General features: G+C 54.4%; 1 protein-coding gene across 1 annotated transcript in view; it reads left to right on the top strand.

Moving 5' to 3' along the window:
• TCERG1L (transcription elongation regulator 1 like) overlaps window positions 1-18,591 on the top strand; it is a 191,613-nt gene that overhangs the window by 131,972 nt on the left and 41,050 nt on the right. Inside the window, exon 7 of the mRNA XM_027596504.2 lies at window positions 13,465-13,619. Within this exon, the coding sequence (XP_027452305.2) occupies window positions 13,465-13,619 (155 nt within the window). The remainder of the gene's footprint in view (window positions 1-13,464; window positions 13,620-18,591) is intronic.

Here is an 18,591-nt window from a genome sequence, read left to right as displayed (position 1 = left end):
TGAGAGCAACGACACCCGGCACTTGCTTGCTGACACCTGTGAGAAAGTGCACGTTCCTTAAGTAATACAGGGATTTAAAAAATTAATTTGCAACTTGTGGCAGCCACAGCTCCACACCGTGTGACATTCTGCAGAAAGAAAAATAGCATTTAAGTGATAGGTTATTCTGTTCCCAGACATTTGCGCATCTGTATTAAAATAATAAGCTGTTGCATATATTTCAGTGAAAGATGGTGTCTGAAGAAAATGTAGCATGCATTACGCTTCAGAGAGCTTTTTTCCCTCTACTCCAAGGACACAGTAACTGAATGACTGTTAATTAAAGATGTGTCTGACTCTCTCCAGCTGCCCTGGGAGGATCCTTGATCTTTGAGTATATGCTGTACTCAACATACCCTCCACCAGGGAGCCTCTGTCTTTGGTTTTTAAAAATGTCCTTTTATAATGGAGTAATTTGGAAGCAGAATAAAAAGGTTATTATAATAAAAATTAGTTTTAAAACCTGAAGATTAGAGGGTAGGACAGAGCTGGAAGGAACAGCTAATTCAGACAACAGAGACGGCGCCCTTGCGTCTGCATCAGGCACCCTCTGTGCAGGAACAGCCACCTGCTGATGGCCTCAGTGTGACACCAGCCTTGCATGGTGTCCCCGGTGACCAGCGATGCTGGAAGGGCACGTTGGGCATGTATCTGCTGGGCCCTGTGGCTCTGCCCTGAGCACCTGCTTATCTGGTGAATCATGTTCTTCACTGGAGAGCCTAGGCACGCACTCCTTCTTTGCACGGCCAGCCCTGGCGGCCCCCACCCTCTGTCTTCAGCTGAACATACCGTTGGGGAAGAGCCTTCTTCTGCAAACAGTTCACACTCAGTTCTCTAGTCATCCTAACACTTAGAGAGTGTCCTGCAATTCAGGTCTGTTGTGACACCGACGCAGAGTTCCCCAGACCCAGGGGCAAAGGGCTCTGACCCTCAACACTGCCCTCGCTTCAGACCCGGATGCCAATGGCCTGGCTGATGGCAAATGTGGGGGTTCTACAACTTCCCCTCGGGTATGATAATTTGCTAGGATGACTCACAGAGCTCAGGAGAAAGGTTTCCTTGTGGTTACAGTTTTATTAGGAAGGATCCAGCTCTGGAATAGCCCAATGGAAGAGACCAGCGGTTGAGCTGTGTAGGGAGGTCCATGAGCTTCCGGGCCCCTGAGAGCAGCACCTTCAGGACATGAGTTCACGAACCCAGTTATTTATGGGAGTTGCATTACAAAGGCATGACTGATTGGATCACTGGCCAAGTGATTTGCCAGGAATTGAATGAGGAATGAAGACCAAATATGTATTTTTTATTACGCCACAAATACTGCTTGGGGTCCCCTATTACCAGAGTCTCTCCAATGTATCTCTAAGGTAGGCACACTTTCCAAGTTCTGTTTAGGGGGTTAGGGTAAATGCAGCACAGGTGAGTGGCCCTTGGAGGATTATAATTCGGTAGCAAATATGACCTTGAGCATTGGAAGTTTCTAATTGTGAGGCCACGGTTTTCCTTCCTCAGTAATATTTACTAAATAGAGAATGCAAACTGCAAGGTGGGATCAGGGAGGTCCCTCACTGTCACTCGCCGCAGCATGGGTCCTTTGTCCATAAATTATGAATCAGCATGTGCCCTCCCTGGGCCTCCAGCCCCGGCAGCGGCTCGTGGTGGAGCCTGAAGTCCGGCGTCCTCTGGCTGACTCCCCAGCAGGATGGACGCGGGCAGGGTCACCGTTCTGCAGGGCACCACGGGCCGGCCCGTTCACGGACAGCTTCCTGGCCCCAAGGACGTGCTTTCTGGGTGGGAGTCAGGCCTGCCAGCTGGAACCTGTGCGTTCCTCCCCCAAGATTATAGAGAAGCTGCCCATGCGCACTCTCTGCTCCTCCGTTTGCACTTTTCTGACTCAGCTTTTCTGACTCAGCCCTTGAAGGAGAGTGGCCTGGCTTTGTCGAGCAGCTGTTGGGTTAAGGACGGGAGTGTTGACAGACCCCCACCACGCCTTCCAGCCTGGGTTTGCACGTCCCCTGAACACGGAGGACGGACCCTCGACCTCGCGGGGGAAGGGGCCCCCACTCCCTCGTTCTCTTGTCTGGTCTCTTCCATCAGGCTGTTCCAGAGCTGGATCCTTCCTAATAAAACTGTAACCACAAGGAAACCTTTCTCCTGAGCTCTGTGAGTCATCCTAGCAAATTATCATACCCGAGGGGAAGTTGTAGAACCCCCACATTTGCAATCAGCCAGGCCATTGGCATCTGGGTCTGAAGTGAGGGCAGTGTTGAGGGACAGAGCCCCAGTTGGGAGGGGGCTTCGCGTGCCGCGTGGTCTGACATCCGCATTAATCTTGGCATCGCACGTGTGGGAGCCTAGTCCCAGGGCACCGCACTGACCCCACCGTCTGTGGCCAGGCAAGCGCCCTCCCGCCTGGGAGCTGTGTCTGCTTCCCTTACTTAAACCAGTCCTGACAGCCTTGCCCTGCGGTTTGCTGCTTGCTGGTTGGCCCTTCTTCTGGTCGGTCGGTCCTCAGGCAGTCGGAGGGCAGAGGGACCCACGGGAGGTGCAGGACCCTGGCTCCGTGCCCTGTCGCCCTCGCCGGCCCCCTGTGCGTCAAGGCATCTGAATCTGCCCATGTTGTGCTGGGGACAACCTCATCCAGGTGGGGAATATTCCAGGAATACACCTCCACCTCTCCGATCAGGAGGGCGTGATGGTGAGGTGTTCCGTGTGGACCTGGGGTGGGGGGACGGTGGGTTGTGATTGGGTCCCTTGGAGGTGAGCTGGGGATGCCGGCAGGTCCTGCAGGTGCAGGTGGGTGACCGCGGAGTGGCAGCGCCCCCCAGGAGCTCTGTGTTTTCACTGAGTCTCTTTACTTCTCAAGGTCAAGTGCCAGGGCTCCCTGCTCGAGTCTTGGGGAATCTGGTTCTTGTCTTCCCCTGCAGGCATGCCCTCTCCACGGTGGTCCCGTCAGTCGGGCAGGCCCCATTCCTGCCTTTGGGAGCAGACCTCCCTCTGGAGGGAAGGGTGAGGCCTCAGGTCAGATCCGACAATGAGACATCACCTGTGAACCTGAGCCTTGGCCTCAGACCAACATTCTCTGGAGAAAACTTGGGATTTCTAGAAGATTTTAGAGGTTTCAGGGTAGGTGAGGCAGGCCAGACAGGCTGGGAAGGACTGCTCGTGACCATCACAGAGCCGGGTGGGGACAGCTGGTGTCACAATAAAGAAGTAAAAAGTTTTGGAATTTATTCAGAACATGTAAAATGGAAATCAAAATATTCTTTTTTTTTAGATTTTATTTATTTATTTGAGACAGAGAAATAGAGCGCATGAGCAGGGAGGCAGCAGGGGGAGAGGGAGACCAAGACACCTTGTGGAGCAGGGAGCCCGATGAGGGTCTCGATCCCAGGACCCTGGGATCACGACCTGAGATGAAGGCAGACAGAGACTCAATGGACTGAGCCCCCCAGGTGCCCCTAAAAGGGAAATCAAAATATTCTTACTCTGCTAACTTTTTCGCTGTGATCACGTATTTACCAAATTGGAGGTGAGCAATTGAACGTGTGGGAGGAGGGCAGGGTCCGCTAAGACCCAAGACCGCCCCAACGTAGTGGTAAAGGAGAAGCTTGCCGTGAGAGGTTGAAGCCTCCACGAAAACCAAGGGGGGCGTCCGCTGCTTTGGAAGTGAGAGTGGGGAAGGCGCTGTTGCTCGTGGTTCCGTCCCGGAGAGCTGTTGAGCACGAGTGGATCGCCCCCGCACACAGGTGGCTTCCGTGATCATCCTCACCTGCCTGCGATTCTCTCTGCTCTTCTGGCTGCCAAGACACACGGCCCGACGTACAGCCTTCTCAAAAATGCTAGCGTCCCACGAGCCCTTCCGAAATGCCAGGCCGGTGCCGGGGCACCTGGTGGCCAAGGGGGGGGAACCGACCCTCGTTCTTCCTGCCTTGTCAGCTGAACCACGGACACGGCTCCGGAGCCCGGAACGATGTCTCCGGTTAGCCCCGCCACCCGGAAGGAGCTTAATGCCGGCGGGAGGGTTTAAGGATGCCATAATCTGACGCATGGCGTTTGAGGAGACACGAGAAAATGAAGACTATGTATGAACTTTCACAGAAGGGGACATCCTATTGGCCTCAAAATGGAAGAGGGAGCTCGAGGGAGAGACACGGTCTAACCTGAGCTGTCCTTTCTAATCTGCTCCTGTCTTCGTGTGGTCATTCCGGAACAGCGCTGCTCAGTCTCTTACGGGTTTCTGTTTCTCCATTTCTCCTGCCTGTACTCCTTCTTTTGTATAACTTGGCTTTTGACCCGCATGGCCATTCTGGGACAACTCAGCCGCTCTGTTACTGGAACGTCATTAAAATATGTTCCTTGGCATGGTTGAAGACACAAAAAAACCTAAAAACCGTTAAACAAAGTGTAAAGTTCATGAGCCTTTGGCTCAATGGACAATCAATGGCGCTGCCAATGATTAATTAACATTTTACAATTCTCTAAAAGATTATGGATTTACAAATAATTCACTATTTTTTGTAAAATTAAAAAAAATGAACATTGGTTTTGAAATAAGATCATTTTCCAAAAGGTCAAGATTGACTTGGTACCTAAGTTTTGTGTCCGTGATGCCTTTGTAGCAAAACCCCGAGTCCTTTTCACAGTGGCTTAGGACCAGGGACCGACAAGAGCTCGAAGCACCAGCATGTGCTCACTCCGCCAGTCAGCAGGTGCCGCCTCCCGGCCAGGCCCACCCGTGCACTTGCCGTGAGGAAGGAGGCAGTTTTGCGGGTGTAGCCTTCTGCCGTGGAGTGGGTGGGCATCCTCTGAGCAGGTGCCTAGAGGCACCATGCCCCAGGTGCACTCTCCGCTCCCCCTGACTTTATGTTCATAGCACGCTATTTATTCTGACTTTATTCGCCATCTTACACGCACTGACGGCATCCTTTTATTCACTCGTGATATAAATCCACTGAGTGTGATGTTTTAATAGTAGGTTCTCTGGATTTTTCTAAATAGGGGTAGTGGACACGTTTGACTTTAAAAGAATATAAAAACATGTTCTTGGATAAAGGTAGAACTTTTCCAGAAAGAAAGGAAAATTCCCCAAAGCCTAAAAGGTATGGATGAGGTTTGACAGGAGCAAAGTAATCGGGAAGCGCAGTGAAGAGGACGCTGGGCTGTCACACAGCGGGACGTGTGCACTCAGTCACCACGACGGGGCCCGTACACCCTCCCTGCCTTGCGCACACGCCGCTGAGGAGAAGCCAAATGTCACTCTGTCCCCTTAGCATAATCGAGTCTCTCATTATGTCACGGAAGGGACAGGTGAGACATTACTTGCTGGGGAGGGGATTCTAATGTTCAGTGAAATGTCAGTGGCGTAGTTAAGGCAGACGAGGGGGCGCGTGAGGAGGCTGCCATTTCAATCCACAGTTAAGAGGCTCCCGAGCGGGCAGCTCCTGGGATGGGCCGTTAGCTGCGCCTCTCCCGCTCTGCTCCCTGCTCACTTTGAGGAGTCCTCAGGGGGCTTGCTTTCACGCCGACGCGGCGATGGGGCGTGAGGGCCGCTGTGGGCCCCTGGCCTGCGTCACCCGACCGGTCAGGGACCTGGGGCAGGAGCAGGCCCTGTGGTCGCCGACGCCAGGCTCCAGTGGACCCACGGCGTGGAGGTGACATCGTGACTTTCCAGAAAACAGAGTCTCCTGAAACCCAGAGCTGCAGTCGAGACGGAGCCACCACGGACTTTGTTCTGGGCCTCGTTCGGGTGCTGAGAACACACGTCCTGGGCGTCCGCGTTTCCTGTGTGAGAGGCTGAACAGACAGACAGCCAGGACTCTGGAGCGGGAGCCCAGCTCTGTGGATTGCTGCCGGCCGCCTTTCCGCTACTCATCTGAAAATGGGAACTACATTTACAAATACAGTAACCAAAGATGGAGAGATGCTTCCAGGAGTTTGCATGAAGATGTTAAGGTGGCTGTGTTCAGGAGCAGAGACCGGTGCACATACGGCTCGTGGACCCTCATCAGCTCAGACGCCCTCCCCGGGTGCCGCAGGCTGGACAGAGCCCAGAAGCTGCCACCCTGCCTTTCCCGCAGGCTTCTGTCTTTTCATCCCCATGGGCAGCCTTCCCTCAGACGGAGGAGCAGGGGCCCCTTTTCTCCCAGGAACGTGGGGCGCAGGGTGCTGAGCCGCCCCTGTCCCTTGTCCGGGCCATGCGCCCTCAGCATCCTGGCCTTTCCCCGGTGGCACCCACGCGGCCCAGCGACTGGAACATCTTCTGTCTGGAATGACACTGTGAGCTCACCATCCTGACCGGTCTTCACAAGACATGGCAAGGCCGCCGCGTCCTAGAGCTGAGCACACACGTGCCAACACGTGTCCCCACGAAGACAAGTCATTGCTGTGAGCAGCTGTGCCCTCGTCTGGAGGGCAGGTGTCACCTGGTCATCCCTGAGCTCTTCCCTGAATAAGCGCCGTGGGGGTGGGCGCTGCAGCCCAGGGTGGGCGGCGTGGAGAGCCGGCTGAGGAGGTGCAGACAAAGGCACCTCCCGGGTCTCCTGGGCCTCACTTCTGCCATGACCTGCTGTGGGTCTTCCCACCCCAAGCCTTCCGCGACACCAGCTGGGTGCCCTGCAGGCGAACTCTGACCCTGTCTACCTGGAGACGGCTCAGGCCCCCCACGCAGGTCGAGGGCTCCATGCCCGAGACCGCCCCCTCCCCGCTGGAGACACCAATCTCAAGTCCAGGCTGTCCCCCCTGCTTGCGTCCGACTGGCTATAGATCCGGGGTTCCCGCGACCCCCTCCTCCGGCTGGATTAATTTGCTAGAGTGGCTCATGGAAAACATTTTATTTACTAGATTACCGGTTTATTATAAAAGGATACAACGTGGGAATAGCCAGATGGACGAGAAGCATGGGCGAGGTGTGGGGAGTGGGTGAGGAGCTTCCACACCCTCATCTGGGGGCCACTCTCCCCAGGCTCCATGGGATCAGCAACTGAGAAGCTCTCTGATCCCCCCTCTTTTTGGGTTTTCATGGAGGCTTCATCCTGTAGGCACAAGTGACAAAATCATTGGCCGTTGTTGATGGATTCAACCCCCAGCCCCGACTCCCATCCCAAGAGGTGAGGCGGTGTGGGGGGGTTGACATTTCCAACCCTCTAGTCACATGGCTGGTTCTCCTGGCCACCTGCCCCCATCCCTGTGGGCTGTCCCAAAGTCACCTCATTGGCATAAAGGACTTGTGATGCCAGTAACAAGAGACCCCCACCTTTCTCTCTCTGTGCTCATGTCCTAGGAAATCCCAAGGATTTTAGGAGCGCTGTGCCAGAAACAGTGACAAGACCAAATACGTACTTCTTACTGCAAATTGCACTATCCCGGGAGGGGAGGTGGGAGGGAGGTTTTTACCCTCTCCTCCAAGAATCTGTGCCCCCTCACCCAGCCCACCCTGTGCACCAGCCAGAGCCCCTGGGTGCTGCCGGGCCAGCCCTGCCTGAGATGGAGGAGGGCTGAGGACAGGGAGGGAAGAGCAAAGGGCACCCAGCCCTGGGGGCAGACCCAGGGGACGTCGGGCTCTGTCCCCTTGGGCACGTGGAGGGAACAAATCAGGTGGAGAGAGGGGGGCGGGTACCCAGCACGAGTCTTTGCATCCTCTGCTCCTGGAGCTACAATGTAGCCCTGTGTCTGCGGGTGCCCCTGGGACCCCTGCAGTGCCCCATAGTGGCCAGCGCAGCCTCATGGGATCCAGATCTTCATCTATGAGGGCTGCTAAGTGTGGATGTTCTGTCCCAGACTTAAATAACTCTGATGTGCTAATTACATCCGCTGGGATCCGGGGACAGTTAAAGAGAAGAGGGAATATGGCAGCTATCCAGATATTATGCAGCGTGATTAGAGAAGGCGAACACATACATATTACTTAAAATGTGCGTAAAATGATACATAAAATTAATTTTGCATGTTACAGCTGGCTCCCTCTACTTGAAACCAACCGTAACAAGTGGATGGGCAGATTTCTCATGGGGGATCACGTTTATTTACCCTGCCACCAACTCTTTGGTTCAAATCCACACGTGTCCCCGTGGCACCAGAACTGGGTTCTTTGTCGCCTGGATGAAATGTGTGCCATGGTAATTGTTGTCGCTCGGCTCTCTCCCTGGTAATAATCCCCTATTAAGTGCCTAATTAGCTCCTCTCTTCCCTTCTCTGGAAGCTCACTGATGGAGTCAGGGAGCAGTGATTGCTGCCCACACTTCAGGGTGGTTTTGGGTGCTGGCTCTTCCGGTGATTCAGGTGCTAGAGGGGTGTCTCTGGACTCAGCTCCGGGAGGTTACAGAGTTAGTGTGTCCCCAAAACAGGAGACTGACCCAGGATCCGGGGAGAACTGTGCCGAATATGTCCCCAGATGTGAAGTCTCTTGCTTGAGTTAACAGCAGTTCCTTGGGGCCAGGAGGAATGTCCCTCGGGAAGTTAGTGAGAGAATGAACCGTGCCCGCCTGAGGGAGAAGATCTGGGGCCTTGCCGTGGGGCAGCATGTTTTCGAGTGTCGAGGACGCAGGTTTCACCGGGGACAGGAGAGACAGCCGTGGGGAGCGGCCCTTAGCCGCGGCACTTGGCGCTTGAGAGAGCCGACTTCCCCTGACTGCTCTGGTCTGTGCTGACGAGATACCTGGTTTTCTTTGGAAACCGGGACACTGGGAGGAATTCAGGTGGGTCCCACAGGCCCTGCCGGAGGTCGGTCCCACCTGGGCAGCCCCACCTTACGCTTTCCAGTAGAGGAGGCCAGGAAGCCAGGGGTCCCTCTCACACCAGTCAGCCCGGCACTGGGGGCTGCTTCAGCAGAGTCCCTAATTCCCTGCTGCACAGCTGCCCAGACCCATCTGCCAGACCTTTCGGTCCAGACCCTTGCTTGCACCCAGCTGCCTGGGCCTTCTAGTCCAGACTCAGGTGCCCAAGCCCATCTGCCTAGACCCACCTGACCATAAGCCACCTGTCTAGACTTACTGCCCAAACTCACCTGAGGGCCCCACCCGCCCAGGCCCACCTGCCGAGACCCGCTGGCCTCCCTTCAGCATGGTGTCAGGTCAGCACAAGATCGGTAAGTGGCAGCCTAGGGCGCAGAGTTGAAACCCCATCTCTCTTAAGCCCCATGACACTGCGTGACAGGACGTGGGCTTGCCCAGCCCAGGAGCAGTGGATGTCTTCACTCGTCTTCAGCTTCTTATTCTCAAGTCCCCCCTCCCCCCACCCCCCCCCCCACCCCCCGCTGCTGACCAGAACTTTCTTAGGACCCAGCACCCTGCTTGGGTCTTAGGAAAACTAGTGACTTACAGTGGATTACCTAGGAGGCCAATGCTCTGTGGGTAGGACAGTCTCCCAGAGCCAGGTGGGAGAGCCTGGGGGTCATCTGAGGCTGGTCCCCCTCATGGACTTTGGCCCGGGGCCAACTCTGCCCTCTCCCTGTGCCCACAGCCAGACAGACACCTCTCCAAGCCACCAGGCACCTGCATTTCCAAGGCTGCCAGCTCCTTAGTAATTCTCCCCTGAAATGGCCCAGCTGTTTGTGGGATGAGCTGAAGTGCCGCAGGCCTGTGTCACATCTGCAGAGCCTGGTTAACCACCCCCTTCTCAATGAACATCTCACGTTGTTGCCTGGGTCCTCGAGCTACCATAGAGATGGCAGGGCCGTGTTTGGTGGGATCAGGTCTTGGTTTTGAAAACCCAAAATGCAGGTCTTCTAGGGAAGAGGGAGGCAGTGGGGGCAGGTGAGGGCAGGTGTCCCTGGCACAGGCACCAGCTGCTGTCTCACCTGATGGAAAGTCTCCTGGAACACTTAGTCCTTCCTCCCCTTTGGGGTTTGTCCTGATCGGGGTCCTAGAAGGAGTGGATGCCTGTGTGTCCCAAAGGAGTGATTTCCGGGCAGAAGGGAGCAGGAAAGTGGGTAGGGCAGCTGCGGCTGAGCCTGGGGGCCCTGGACCGTGGGCCACACCCACCACTTCACCCCACGTCAGGCAGCCCCAGGGGAAGCACAGCCTCTGGGTGAGGTCAGGATGGGCTGAGCACCATCATCCAACAACATGCCACTGTGAGCCCAAGGCTGCCGAGCTCAGGGGCTGGGCATGGGTGCACCAGCCAGTAAGGTGGGTCTGGGGAGGGACACCAGCATGACCATGACTGGGGTCCTGGCACCGAACTGGAAAATGAAGAGAAAAGAATAGAAAGTGGAATAGAAGCTGGGAGGGGTAGAGTAAACCATCTGGGAGTAGACCCTCGTCCATCAGCCTTTTAAAAATGAGGACGCTGAGGCCGTGAATCCACAGCTGAGTAGCGCTGCCAGCTGAGTGCTCTCTCCCTCGAGGGCTCTAGAGGAGGGAACAGGTCAGTCAGCACCGGGGCCGGGGCTCTGGGTTGCTCGGGGAGGCGGTGAGGTCCCGATGCCCGGCTGCCAGGGGCTGCGGTGCCGTGAGGTCTGTTAGCTGTAGCAGGCCTGGCAGAAGTCGTTCTCTGCTCCACCAGGTGAGGTTGGGGCTCCAAGGAGACGCTATGTTGAGGGGGCTGATGGGAACGCAGGGGGCCAGGGATGCTTTGGAATATTCTGCTCAGGCCAAGTGCCATCAGACACCATGAACAAGAGAACAAGACTGCTGCCTGGAGCTCCGGACTTCCAGCCAGAGGAGGCTCCTGAAGCTGGCGTGTGGGGCCGCGGTTGGCCGCCGTGGGCACCACAAGCCTGACTGTGCTCACGGCAGCACATAGGAAGAGGCTCGGGACCTGCCATCCTCTCCTGCACGCTGCTGGCCTACTTGCCTCTGACACGGCAGGAACCACCGTCCTGGGAAACCAGGTGCAGCTGGGCGCAGAGTCTGCCCTCGTGACCGGACAACCACCCCCCAGGCCCCAGAGAGTGCAGGCCGGCCAGTGGGGTGCCCAGACGAGGGCTGCATGTTGCCAGGAGTGCAGCCCCCAGGGAGGCCAGGCAGGCCAGGCACCCTCCGTCCCCGGAGCCGCATATGAGCAGGAAGGAGCCGCGTTGCCCTGACAGGGTTTATGGTCCCCGCCGGCGCAGGACCCCGTCTGGAGAGGCCCGGCAGCAGCTGAACTGTGCATAATTACAGCACGGCATGTTTACCTTCAGCCTGATACTCAATAAAAACTTCCCATGCCGGACAAGTTGCACACTGCAAAGACACACAGCCCCCTCCCTCCCGCAGAGGTGAAGCATGACCCACCTGGGCACACTGGGGCAGAGACAGGATCCGAACATCCTGGTTGCCAGCCCCCTCCTCGACTTCCAGCCCCAGCATGGGCTGGGCAGCACCCCTGTGGGCCCAAGAGCCCCCCACTTCTAATAAAGACAGGGGCCCTGGTGTCCCCATAGCAGGGGGTGGGGGTAAGAATAATGCACATTTCCATTCCAACCCCCTCCTACACCCAGGTTGAAACCGAGGCCGCCTGGGCCACGGGAAGCTCCCAAGGTCACCTTAAGGTCAAGGACAGGTCTAGAGCTGAAGGAGATGTCAACCAGGGGGCAGGTCGCTGTCTTCTTCCACCTTCAGTGGCTAGGCCAGTGGTGGCCAATGCGTGTGGGCCCAGTGCCTGGGGTTTGGGTCACAGCTGGCTGGAGGCGGGTCCTGATGCTGGTGCCCAGGACAGAGAGGGGCCACAGGTGAGCCCCGTTGACCAGTCTGCCACAAACCCAGAGGCTTCAGCTGCACAAATTTAGCATCTCATAATTCTGGAGGTCAGAAGGCCCACCTGGGTCTCATGGGACTCAAATCCAGGTGTGGGTGGGCCATGTTCCTCCTGGAGCCTCCAGGGGAGATGTCTTCCTTGCCTTTCCAGCTTCTGGAGCCTCTTGTCTTCCTTAGTCCTTCCTCCATCCCCAAGACCGGCAGTGGGGGGTCCTCCCGCCTCCCTCTCCCACCCAGACAATCCAGGATCATTTCCCACCTCAAGATATTAACTCAGTCATATCGGCAAAGCCTCCCTTGCTATGTGAGGTCACACATTCCCAGCTTCTAAGGATTAAGACGTGGACATGTTAGGGGCCCTCATTCTGCTTACCACACCCACGAACCTGGTCCGGCCGGCATACTGAGTCCGACAGACCGTCTCAGCATCACTTCCGGGAAGGAGCCTGGTCTGTTCAGAGTCCCAGAACGTGGGGTTCAATCCCCGAGCCCTCTGCATGGCCCATGGGAAGTGTCCAGCTGGGTGAGTATGCAGACTCAGGTTAGACGGATATCCTGTGTGCAGAGCAGAGTGGCTACAGCTGGTCGGCTCCGTCCTGATGGCGGGCAGCCACGCACGGCTGGAGCAGCTGGTCATCAGGGCCAAAGGCAGGGCCCGGCAGGCGGCTCTCCGTCTGTCAGAGGTTCCCCCTTAGAGGAAAATCGATAGCCAGAGGGTCTCAGCACATGTGGGCTTTCCCGCTCAGTCCCACCAGGTCTGGAGTCTGGGAACCCTGGGGCTGCAGGGCTCTGGGAGGCCGCTGTGGGAAGCTGGGGCCCAGGGACGGGCAGCACTTGCCCAAGGGGAAATTTCCGGGAGCGCAGACCGGAAGCAGGCCTTGGTGCCCGCACAGGGCTGCTTCTCTGCGCCATCCCGGACCCACCCTCGGGACAGAGCCAGGGGCCAGGCCGGTGGCCTTGAGTGGCCATGTTCTTCGGGACACTGTGCAACTGGATCCAGGTTCTGGGGCGCAGGCCCTTATAGACCCACTCATACTCCTTAGGAACAGATCACGGCCTTTCTTTCTTTTGTTTTTCTTCACTTCTTTTTAATCTTTTCTCCTCTCTGATGACCTTCCACAGAGACAGTGTCTTAAAATGGCATATTATTCTGTTTGGAGATTTTAGATTCCTATTTATGAAAACACAAAGCTTAATTCTTTGTTCTTCTAGAAACAGGCTGGAGAATGAGGGCCAGAGTTGCTAATCACAGTGGCCCGTTTAATATCTCGGATGCGGGAGGGTATGGATTCCCACATGCCTCCAAGTCCTGTGAATCAGGAATGTTTACTGGGAAGCCCCCTCCAAATGACACGATCCCCGGGTGGGCGGCTAGAGGTCCCCAGAGTGCAGGGTCTGAGTTGGAGCCACATTCAAGCAGAGGTGGACTCGTGCCGGGAGGAGCTTGGCCCTTGGAGGGCCCTCTCCAGGGCCCTTGTCGAGCTGCTTGCTTTGCTCACCTCCATTGTCCCTACCTGATAAAAGGACATCAGGAGAGTATCTACCTGTTAATCAAATGGGAAAATAGGAGAAGCTCTGTAAAGTCCCCGAAAAAGCCAGACAGGGTCATTTTAATTTATAAGTTACATAAGTCACCTTTGCAAAAGTGTGGATTTCAGGCACCAAGCGTTTCTTGGGTTAGGTCGCAGGTCAGTGATTTCTTAACTGAATGTCTTCAAGGGGAACTGAGGTGAGTTTTCCACTCAAACAGGTGTGTGGTCTGGACGGGCGATGACCGGGTTTTCTTCTTCAACCCGACGATGCAGCTGTCCGTGTGGGAGAAGCCCGTGGACCTGAAAAACCGCGGGGACCTCAACAGGATCATCGAGGACCCACCCCACAAGCGCAAGCTGGAGGCGCCAACACGTAATTAACAACCGGGCTGTTTGCATCCGCTTTCCTAAGTGTTTAAACTGTGTATTCCTAATGAACGGGAAGGGAAAGCATGTTTTTTCCTGGTTATGCTGGAAATTGATTTTTAAAGAATTGTGTTCACTATTTGAGAATTTAGTAGTTAAGATTTTATGGCACTTCCTGCCGAGGACACTTTCTTCCAGGGAGCTGGCTAGGGCTTTCTTTTCACATTTCGCAAAGTTGTTAACTCAGAGAAGGCTTTTTTGTTCCCTCAACTTCTTAAAGCTTCCCGCATCGTCATTAGCCAACATTTAATTTTTATTCCAAATGTTTCATGAACTCCACTTGAGAGACCACATGCATGCAAACAGGAGCATATTTCCTTCTACCTCACACGCCCGTGTCAAAGCTTTGAACGGGACCCATCATCCATTGTTTATTCAAAGGGTGCTTGAATTCAAGGGAAAGGCCACATGGGCCGAAGGATGCGCTCCCGCCGGAGGGACGGGCACTTGGCGGAGAGGTAACTGTGTCTGAAGACACCCGTGGAAATCCCATTTCCCCGGAGTCAGAGAAGAACGGTTAGCATTTCCAGCAAGGATCCTTTTCGATTAGATGTAGTATATTTTTTATTAGCTGCGGTGTTGGGAAAGCCCCATTCCCTGAGCACGTGGGTAAAAAGAGCATTGGCTCCGGCGCAGAAGCTTAGGAGCTGCCTCCCAGCCTGAGATGCACACATGTGGCTGAGAGGCCAGGAAACTGGATCTTGACCCCTTGAAAGGGGGCTTTGTTTTATTTTTATGGGGTGTTTTATTGAGTTTGCAATGATGTTTTTTATTCCCATCATAGAGGGCCAACGCACAACAACATCCACCCACATTTTTAGCCAAAGGCAGAGGCATTTAACTGGAACTTTAGAAAACGGTGTTATAAAAGTGTTCTTAACATTTTTAACAGTGCTGAGAGACTGGAAAATGCTGCTCTTCTAAAGCTGGTGGCAGTCTGTTGAGATTGAGAAAGGCAGATTTAATATGCTTATTTCACCTAGCATGACGAGAACTTCTCCAGAGAGCCTGAGTCACTCCATGTTGGGACGAGAAATGTTTTAGGTGCATATTTAATTGAATCTGTAAAAACTTAGCTGCATTCAGGGACAATAAGCATTGGGTTTGTGATTTTGTTTCCTCAAAATGGGATGTTTTGTTGAAGGGTTTGAAAACAAATCCTCATAGAAAACAATCTCCCAAGGTCCCAACTCACAGACAACAGCACAGTACACATATTGGGGCATCGGGAGACCCCCAGTCTCCTAAGACAGATCAAGGTGCAGTTATCATGGCTGTGATTTGATTTGACTGATAAAAGTCAAATAATGGAGGCAGTTTCCTTAGGTTGCATCATAGATAATTGGGGGCTGTTTCTCTCTCTCTCCCTCCCTCCCTCCTTTCCTCCCTTCCTTCCTTCCTTCCTTCCTTCCTTCTTCCTTCCTTCCTTCCTTCCTTCCTTCCCTCTTTATTCCCCAAAGCTTGGCAGGCACCAGAAAGGAACTCATTAATAGTCAGTGCCTGGCTGCCCCGTGGCTTCTCTCCTTTGGACCTAATGAAGCCAGGTCTAGGAGTGACAGAGAGGCGTCCGCAGAACTCCCCACTGAGTCACCTGCCATGTCAGGGCTTGTGAGGACTGCAGGTGGAGGACAGGGTGGAGGGTAAAGTGAGGTATATGAAACATTTGAAGTTTATTTGCGCAGAAACCGGGTTCCCATGCGGCAGCACCATATCTGATGCAGTTCGAGGTGGCTGGTGGCAGCCCAGGAGAGAGATACAGAGACGGTGGGGTTGGCTGTAGCTTGAAGCCTACGTGGCTCTTTGTGATTGACCGTCCTCAGCATTTTGATTGATTCTGCAACCTGAGACATTTATGGGCTTAGGTTTCGGTTTGCTTAAGTAGCCCTCCAAGGCATCAGAGCCCTGTTGGCCTAATGGCCTCCTTGTTTAATTTACGGCAGGATCTGAATTACCTGGGTCACAGATCAGCGTTCCATTTCACTCACTTTATACTAAAAAACAGTAGAGAATTGAGCCTGAAGTCTAACAAACACAAACACAACCAGAAATACCTAATTAGTTTAGATTTGATATATCAAGATACTTGTCTTCCATTAGCTTATTACAAGGGCCCTAACTACTCTACCTGCATAGATATTATTAATAACATTACATGTAGTTACAAAACAAGTTTTAATCTTGCTTCTGCTTGTAAAAAGAGGAAGAGATTTTCTTAAAATGAGTGTTTTTTTTTTTTTAACCAGAATCTTAAAGATATGCAAATGACCTTAATTCTCAACTTCTTGTTGCAGGGTAGACTTGACATTTCAGTGAATAATTTCTAATTTTCTAAGATCCAACCACCCAAATTGTTTTGTTTGCAGCAAAACAATTAGGGCAGAAGGTGTTCCTGGAGGATTAATTAGCGATTAGTGGGCAGAGTTGATAACCTCCAGCCATCGGCAAGTGACATTTTTCCCTTGCTGTTTCATCCATCATGACTCATCAAACGATTTGACCCTAATTATTATGAGAACCGGCTCCAGGGGAGAGTGTTCTTGGTGGAGAATTTTGCTTTTCACATTTTGTTCAACTATGAGTCATTATGGATTTGAATATATTAATACCTGTTTCTAGTCTGAAATAGAACAATTAGGCATTCCAATTGATACCAGCTATTTTTCAAGAGGCAAATGAAATAAATGAATTTTATAAAACAGCTGCTGCACGTCGGGCTCTCGGTTCTAGATGTGTTTGTGTGCTAGGAACATACGGCTCGAGTGGGAGCTAATGCGGTTAGGCGGCTTGGTGGTACGGGATACAAAACTGCCAAAAGTGCTAAGCCGCTCATCACTCAACAGCTAAGGGAAAAGTCCCCTTTTTCATTCTGTTAGCGTTGCTGAGAGACTCAGACAAAGACCTGAATTATTTCCTAATTATCTTGCGGTGCCTCCAGATTTTTTATGGCTCTAGTACTTCTGTTAGTTCGGAGCAAATACCCACCGAGCTAAAGGGAACCAGGAAGCAGGGGTCTGGGCCGGCATTCAGTCCCTGGCCCGACGTTTGGGGGCCTTGGCCGGCTCCCTGGCGGAGAGGACGTGTGTCCACCTGCTTGTCCTCACGCGGTCCTCAAGCCTGTCAGACGCTGCGCTCTTTGCCCGCGTTCCCCTGCAGCAGCGCTGCCCTCCGTCCCCGGCTCCGGGCAGGGGGAGCCCCGTGGGCTGAGAGCCGCAGAGGTGGGAGAGGGGAGAGACTCTGCAGGGAAGATGGGGGTACGGAGCCTGGTCGCTTACGCTCAGCACAGCCTCAGCAGGTGGGTGCCGCCTGTGAATGGCCCGGTGCAACTACAGCTAATGCTACACATTAGCACAGGCTCGGTAGCTTAACACGAGCCCAGTTTGCTACGTTGCGGGAGTCCCCGTGGGGTTGGCAGAGCCGGGTTTCCTGGCCGCCTGGTTTCTGCGGCTCTAGGCCCCTTGCTCCCCCTTCAGAGGCAGCGGGACAGCGTCCTCAAATCTTTCTGGGACTCCCCTGCCTTCCTCCTCCCCTTGGAAGGGTCCTTATGATTACACTGGGCTCACCTGGATGACCTGGGATGCTCTCCCACCCCAAGGTCAGCTGCTTAGCCGCCTGGATCCCCCTATGCTCTAGAACCTAATACCTTCACAGGTGCAGGCAGCAGGCATGCCCATCTTTGGGGACCATCATTCTACACCCCACCGGCTCTATACCCATTTTACAGAAGAGGGAATTAAAGGAGATTGATTAATTAACTCGCCCAAGGTCACATTTCTACCAAGCGGGGGGCAGGGGAGGGGCAGGGGCAGGATTTACACCCAGGTGGGTCGGACTCCACATCTGAGGAGGGACAGCTTTACCAGGCTTCTTATGAGCTATGAATCTGTGATAAGAACGCTCTCTTGGAAAACGTTTTGCTCCCTGTGCCTGACACACCCACGGTCAGGTGCAGGCAGCCCTGTCCTGTCGCTGCTTTGTCCCCAGCCTGCCATAGAGGTGGCACGGACGTCACTTGGCTTCAGTTCCTCTGTAAACATTTTAGTCATTTAAATTCAAGACAAATGTACATTGGTAATAATGTTCATTTTGCAAGTGGGATATAAAACCATCCCTGTGAGTAAACACAGCTGTGACTTGTGAGAGGCTGGCTTTGCCAAGCTGTGTTTGCCCGGGGAGGTACACGGGTCTCAGAGCCACAGTGGGACCAGGTGTCCAGGCTCAGCTGACAATGTCCCTGGCGACTTGGCCTCCGCCGCCCAAAGGTGGGCATCACCTGTCCCAAGGATCAGGTGGAGGAGAGCACCCCCCCCCATGCAGAGTTCCCCCGTCCCTGCTGTTTGGGAGGGACCCTGACCCTCACATGGGACCCGCATCCCTCGCCCGGCAGCCCCCAGCCTGGGCCCCCTCTTTGCACACTGACTAATCCAGGACCCTAGACCCGGCAGATGAGTGGAGACAGGCCATATGCTCAGAAAGCCACCTGCAGGGAGCCTGATGAACTCCAGTGGAAGCTGCCAGGCCGCCGGGTTGGAAGGAACAGACCAGACACCTGGGCACCGCGGGGTCGTCACGATGCTCTGTGACCCTCCCTCCTCCCCTGCTGCAGCCCGGCGGCCTGGACGGCAGGTCAGAGGCCCTTCTGGGTTTCAGATGCGCCACTGAATGAGCGCTGATCCCGTCTGTGCCTTGGGGCTGCGTGCAGCTGTGGACAGGGGAGACTGGGAGAGCATTTTCCCAAGTGGTTTCCCCCAGAACCTAATGCTTCAAGCTGTCACCCCCTCTGCGGACCCAGGAACGAAGGAGGAGGGGGAGGGAAGAGGGCACAGTTCCCTTCCAGACCGATCACTGTGCACTTGGGGGCTGGACGGACTAGCCCCGGGCTGGACCCCGGACCCAGCAGCGAGCAGACGGCCCACGGGGAG

Source organism: Zalophus californianus, chromosome 15 (genome assembly GCF_009762305.2).
Source record: "Zalophus californianus isolate mZalCal1 chromosome 15, mZalCal1.pri.v2, whole genome shotgun sequence".
Classification (NCBI taxonomy): Eukaryota; Metazoa; Chordata; class Mammalia; order Carnivora; family Otariidae; genus Zalophus; species Zalophus californianus.
Note: the sequence above shows the minus strand (reverse complement) of the source record. Positions and strands in the feature narration are given on the sequence as shown.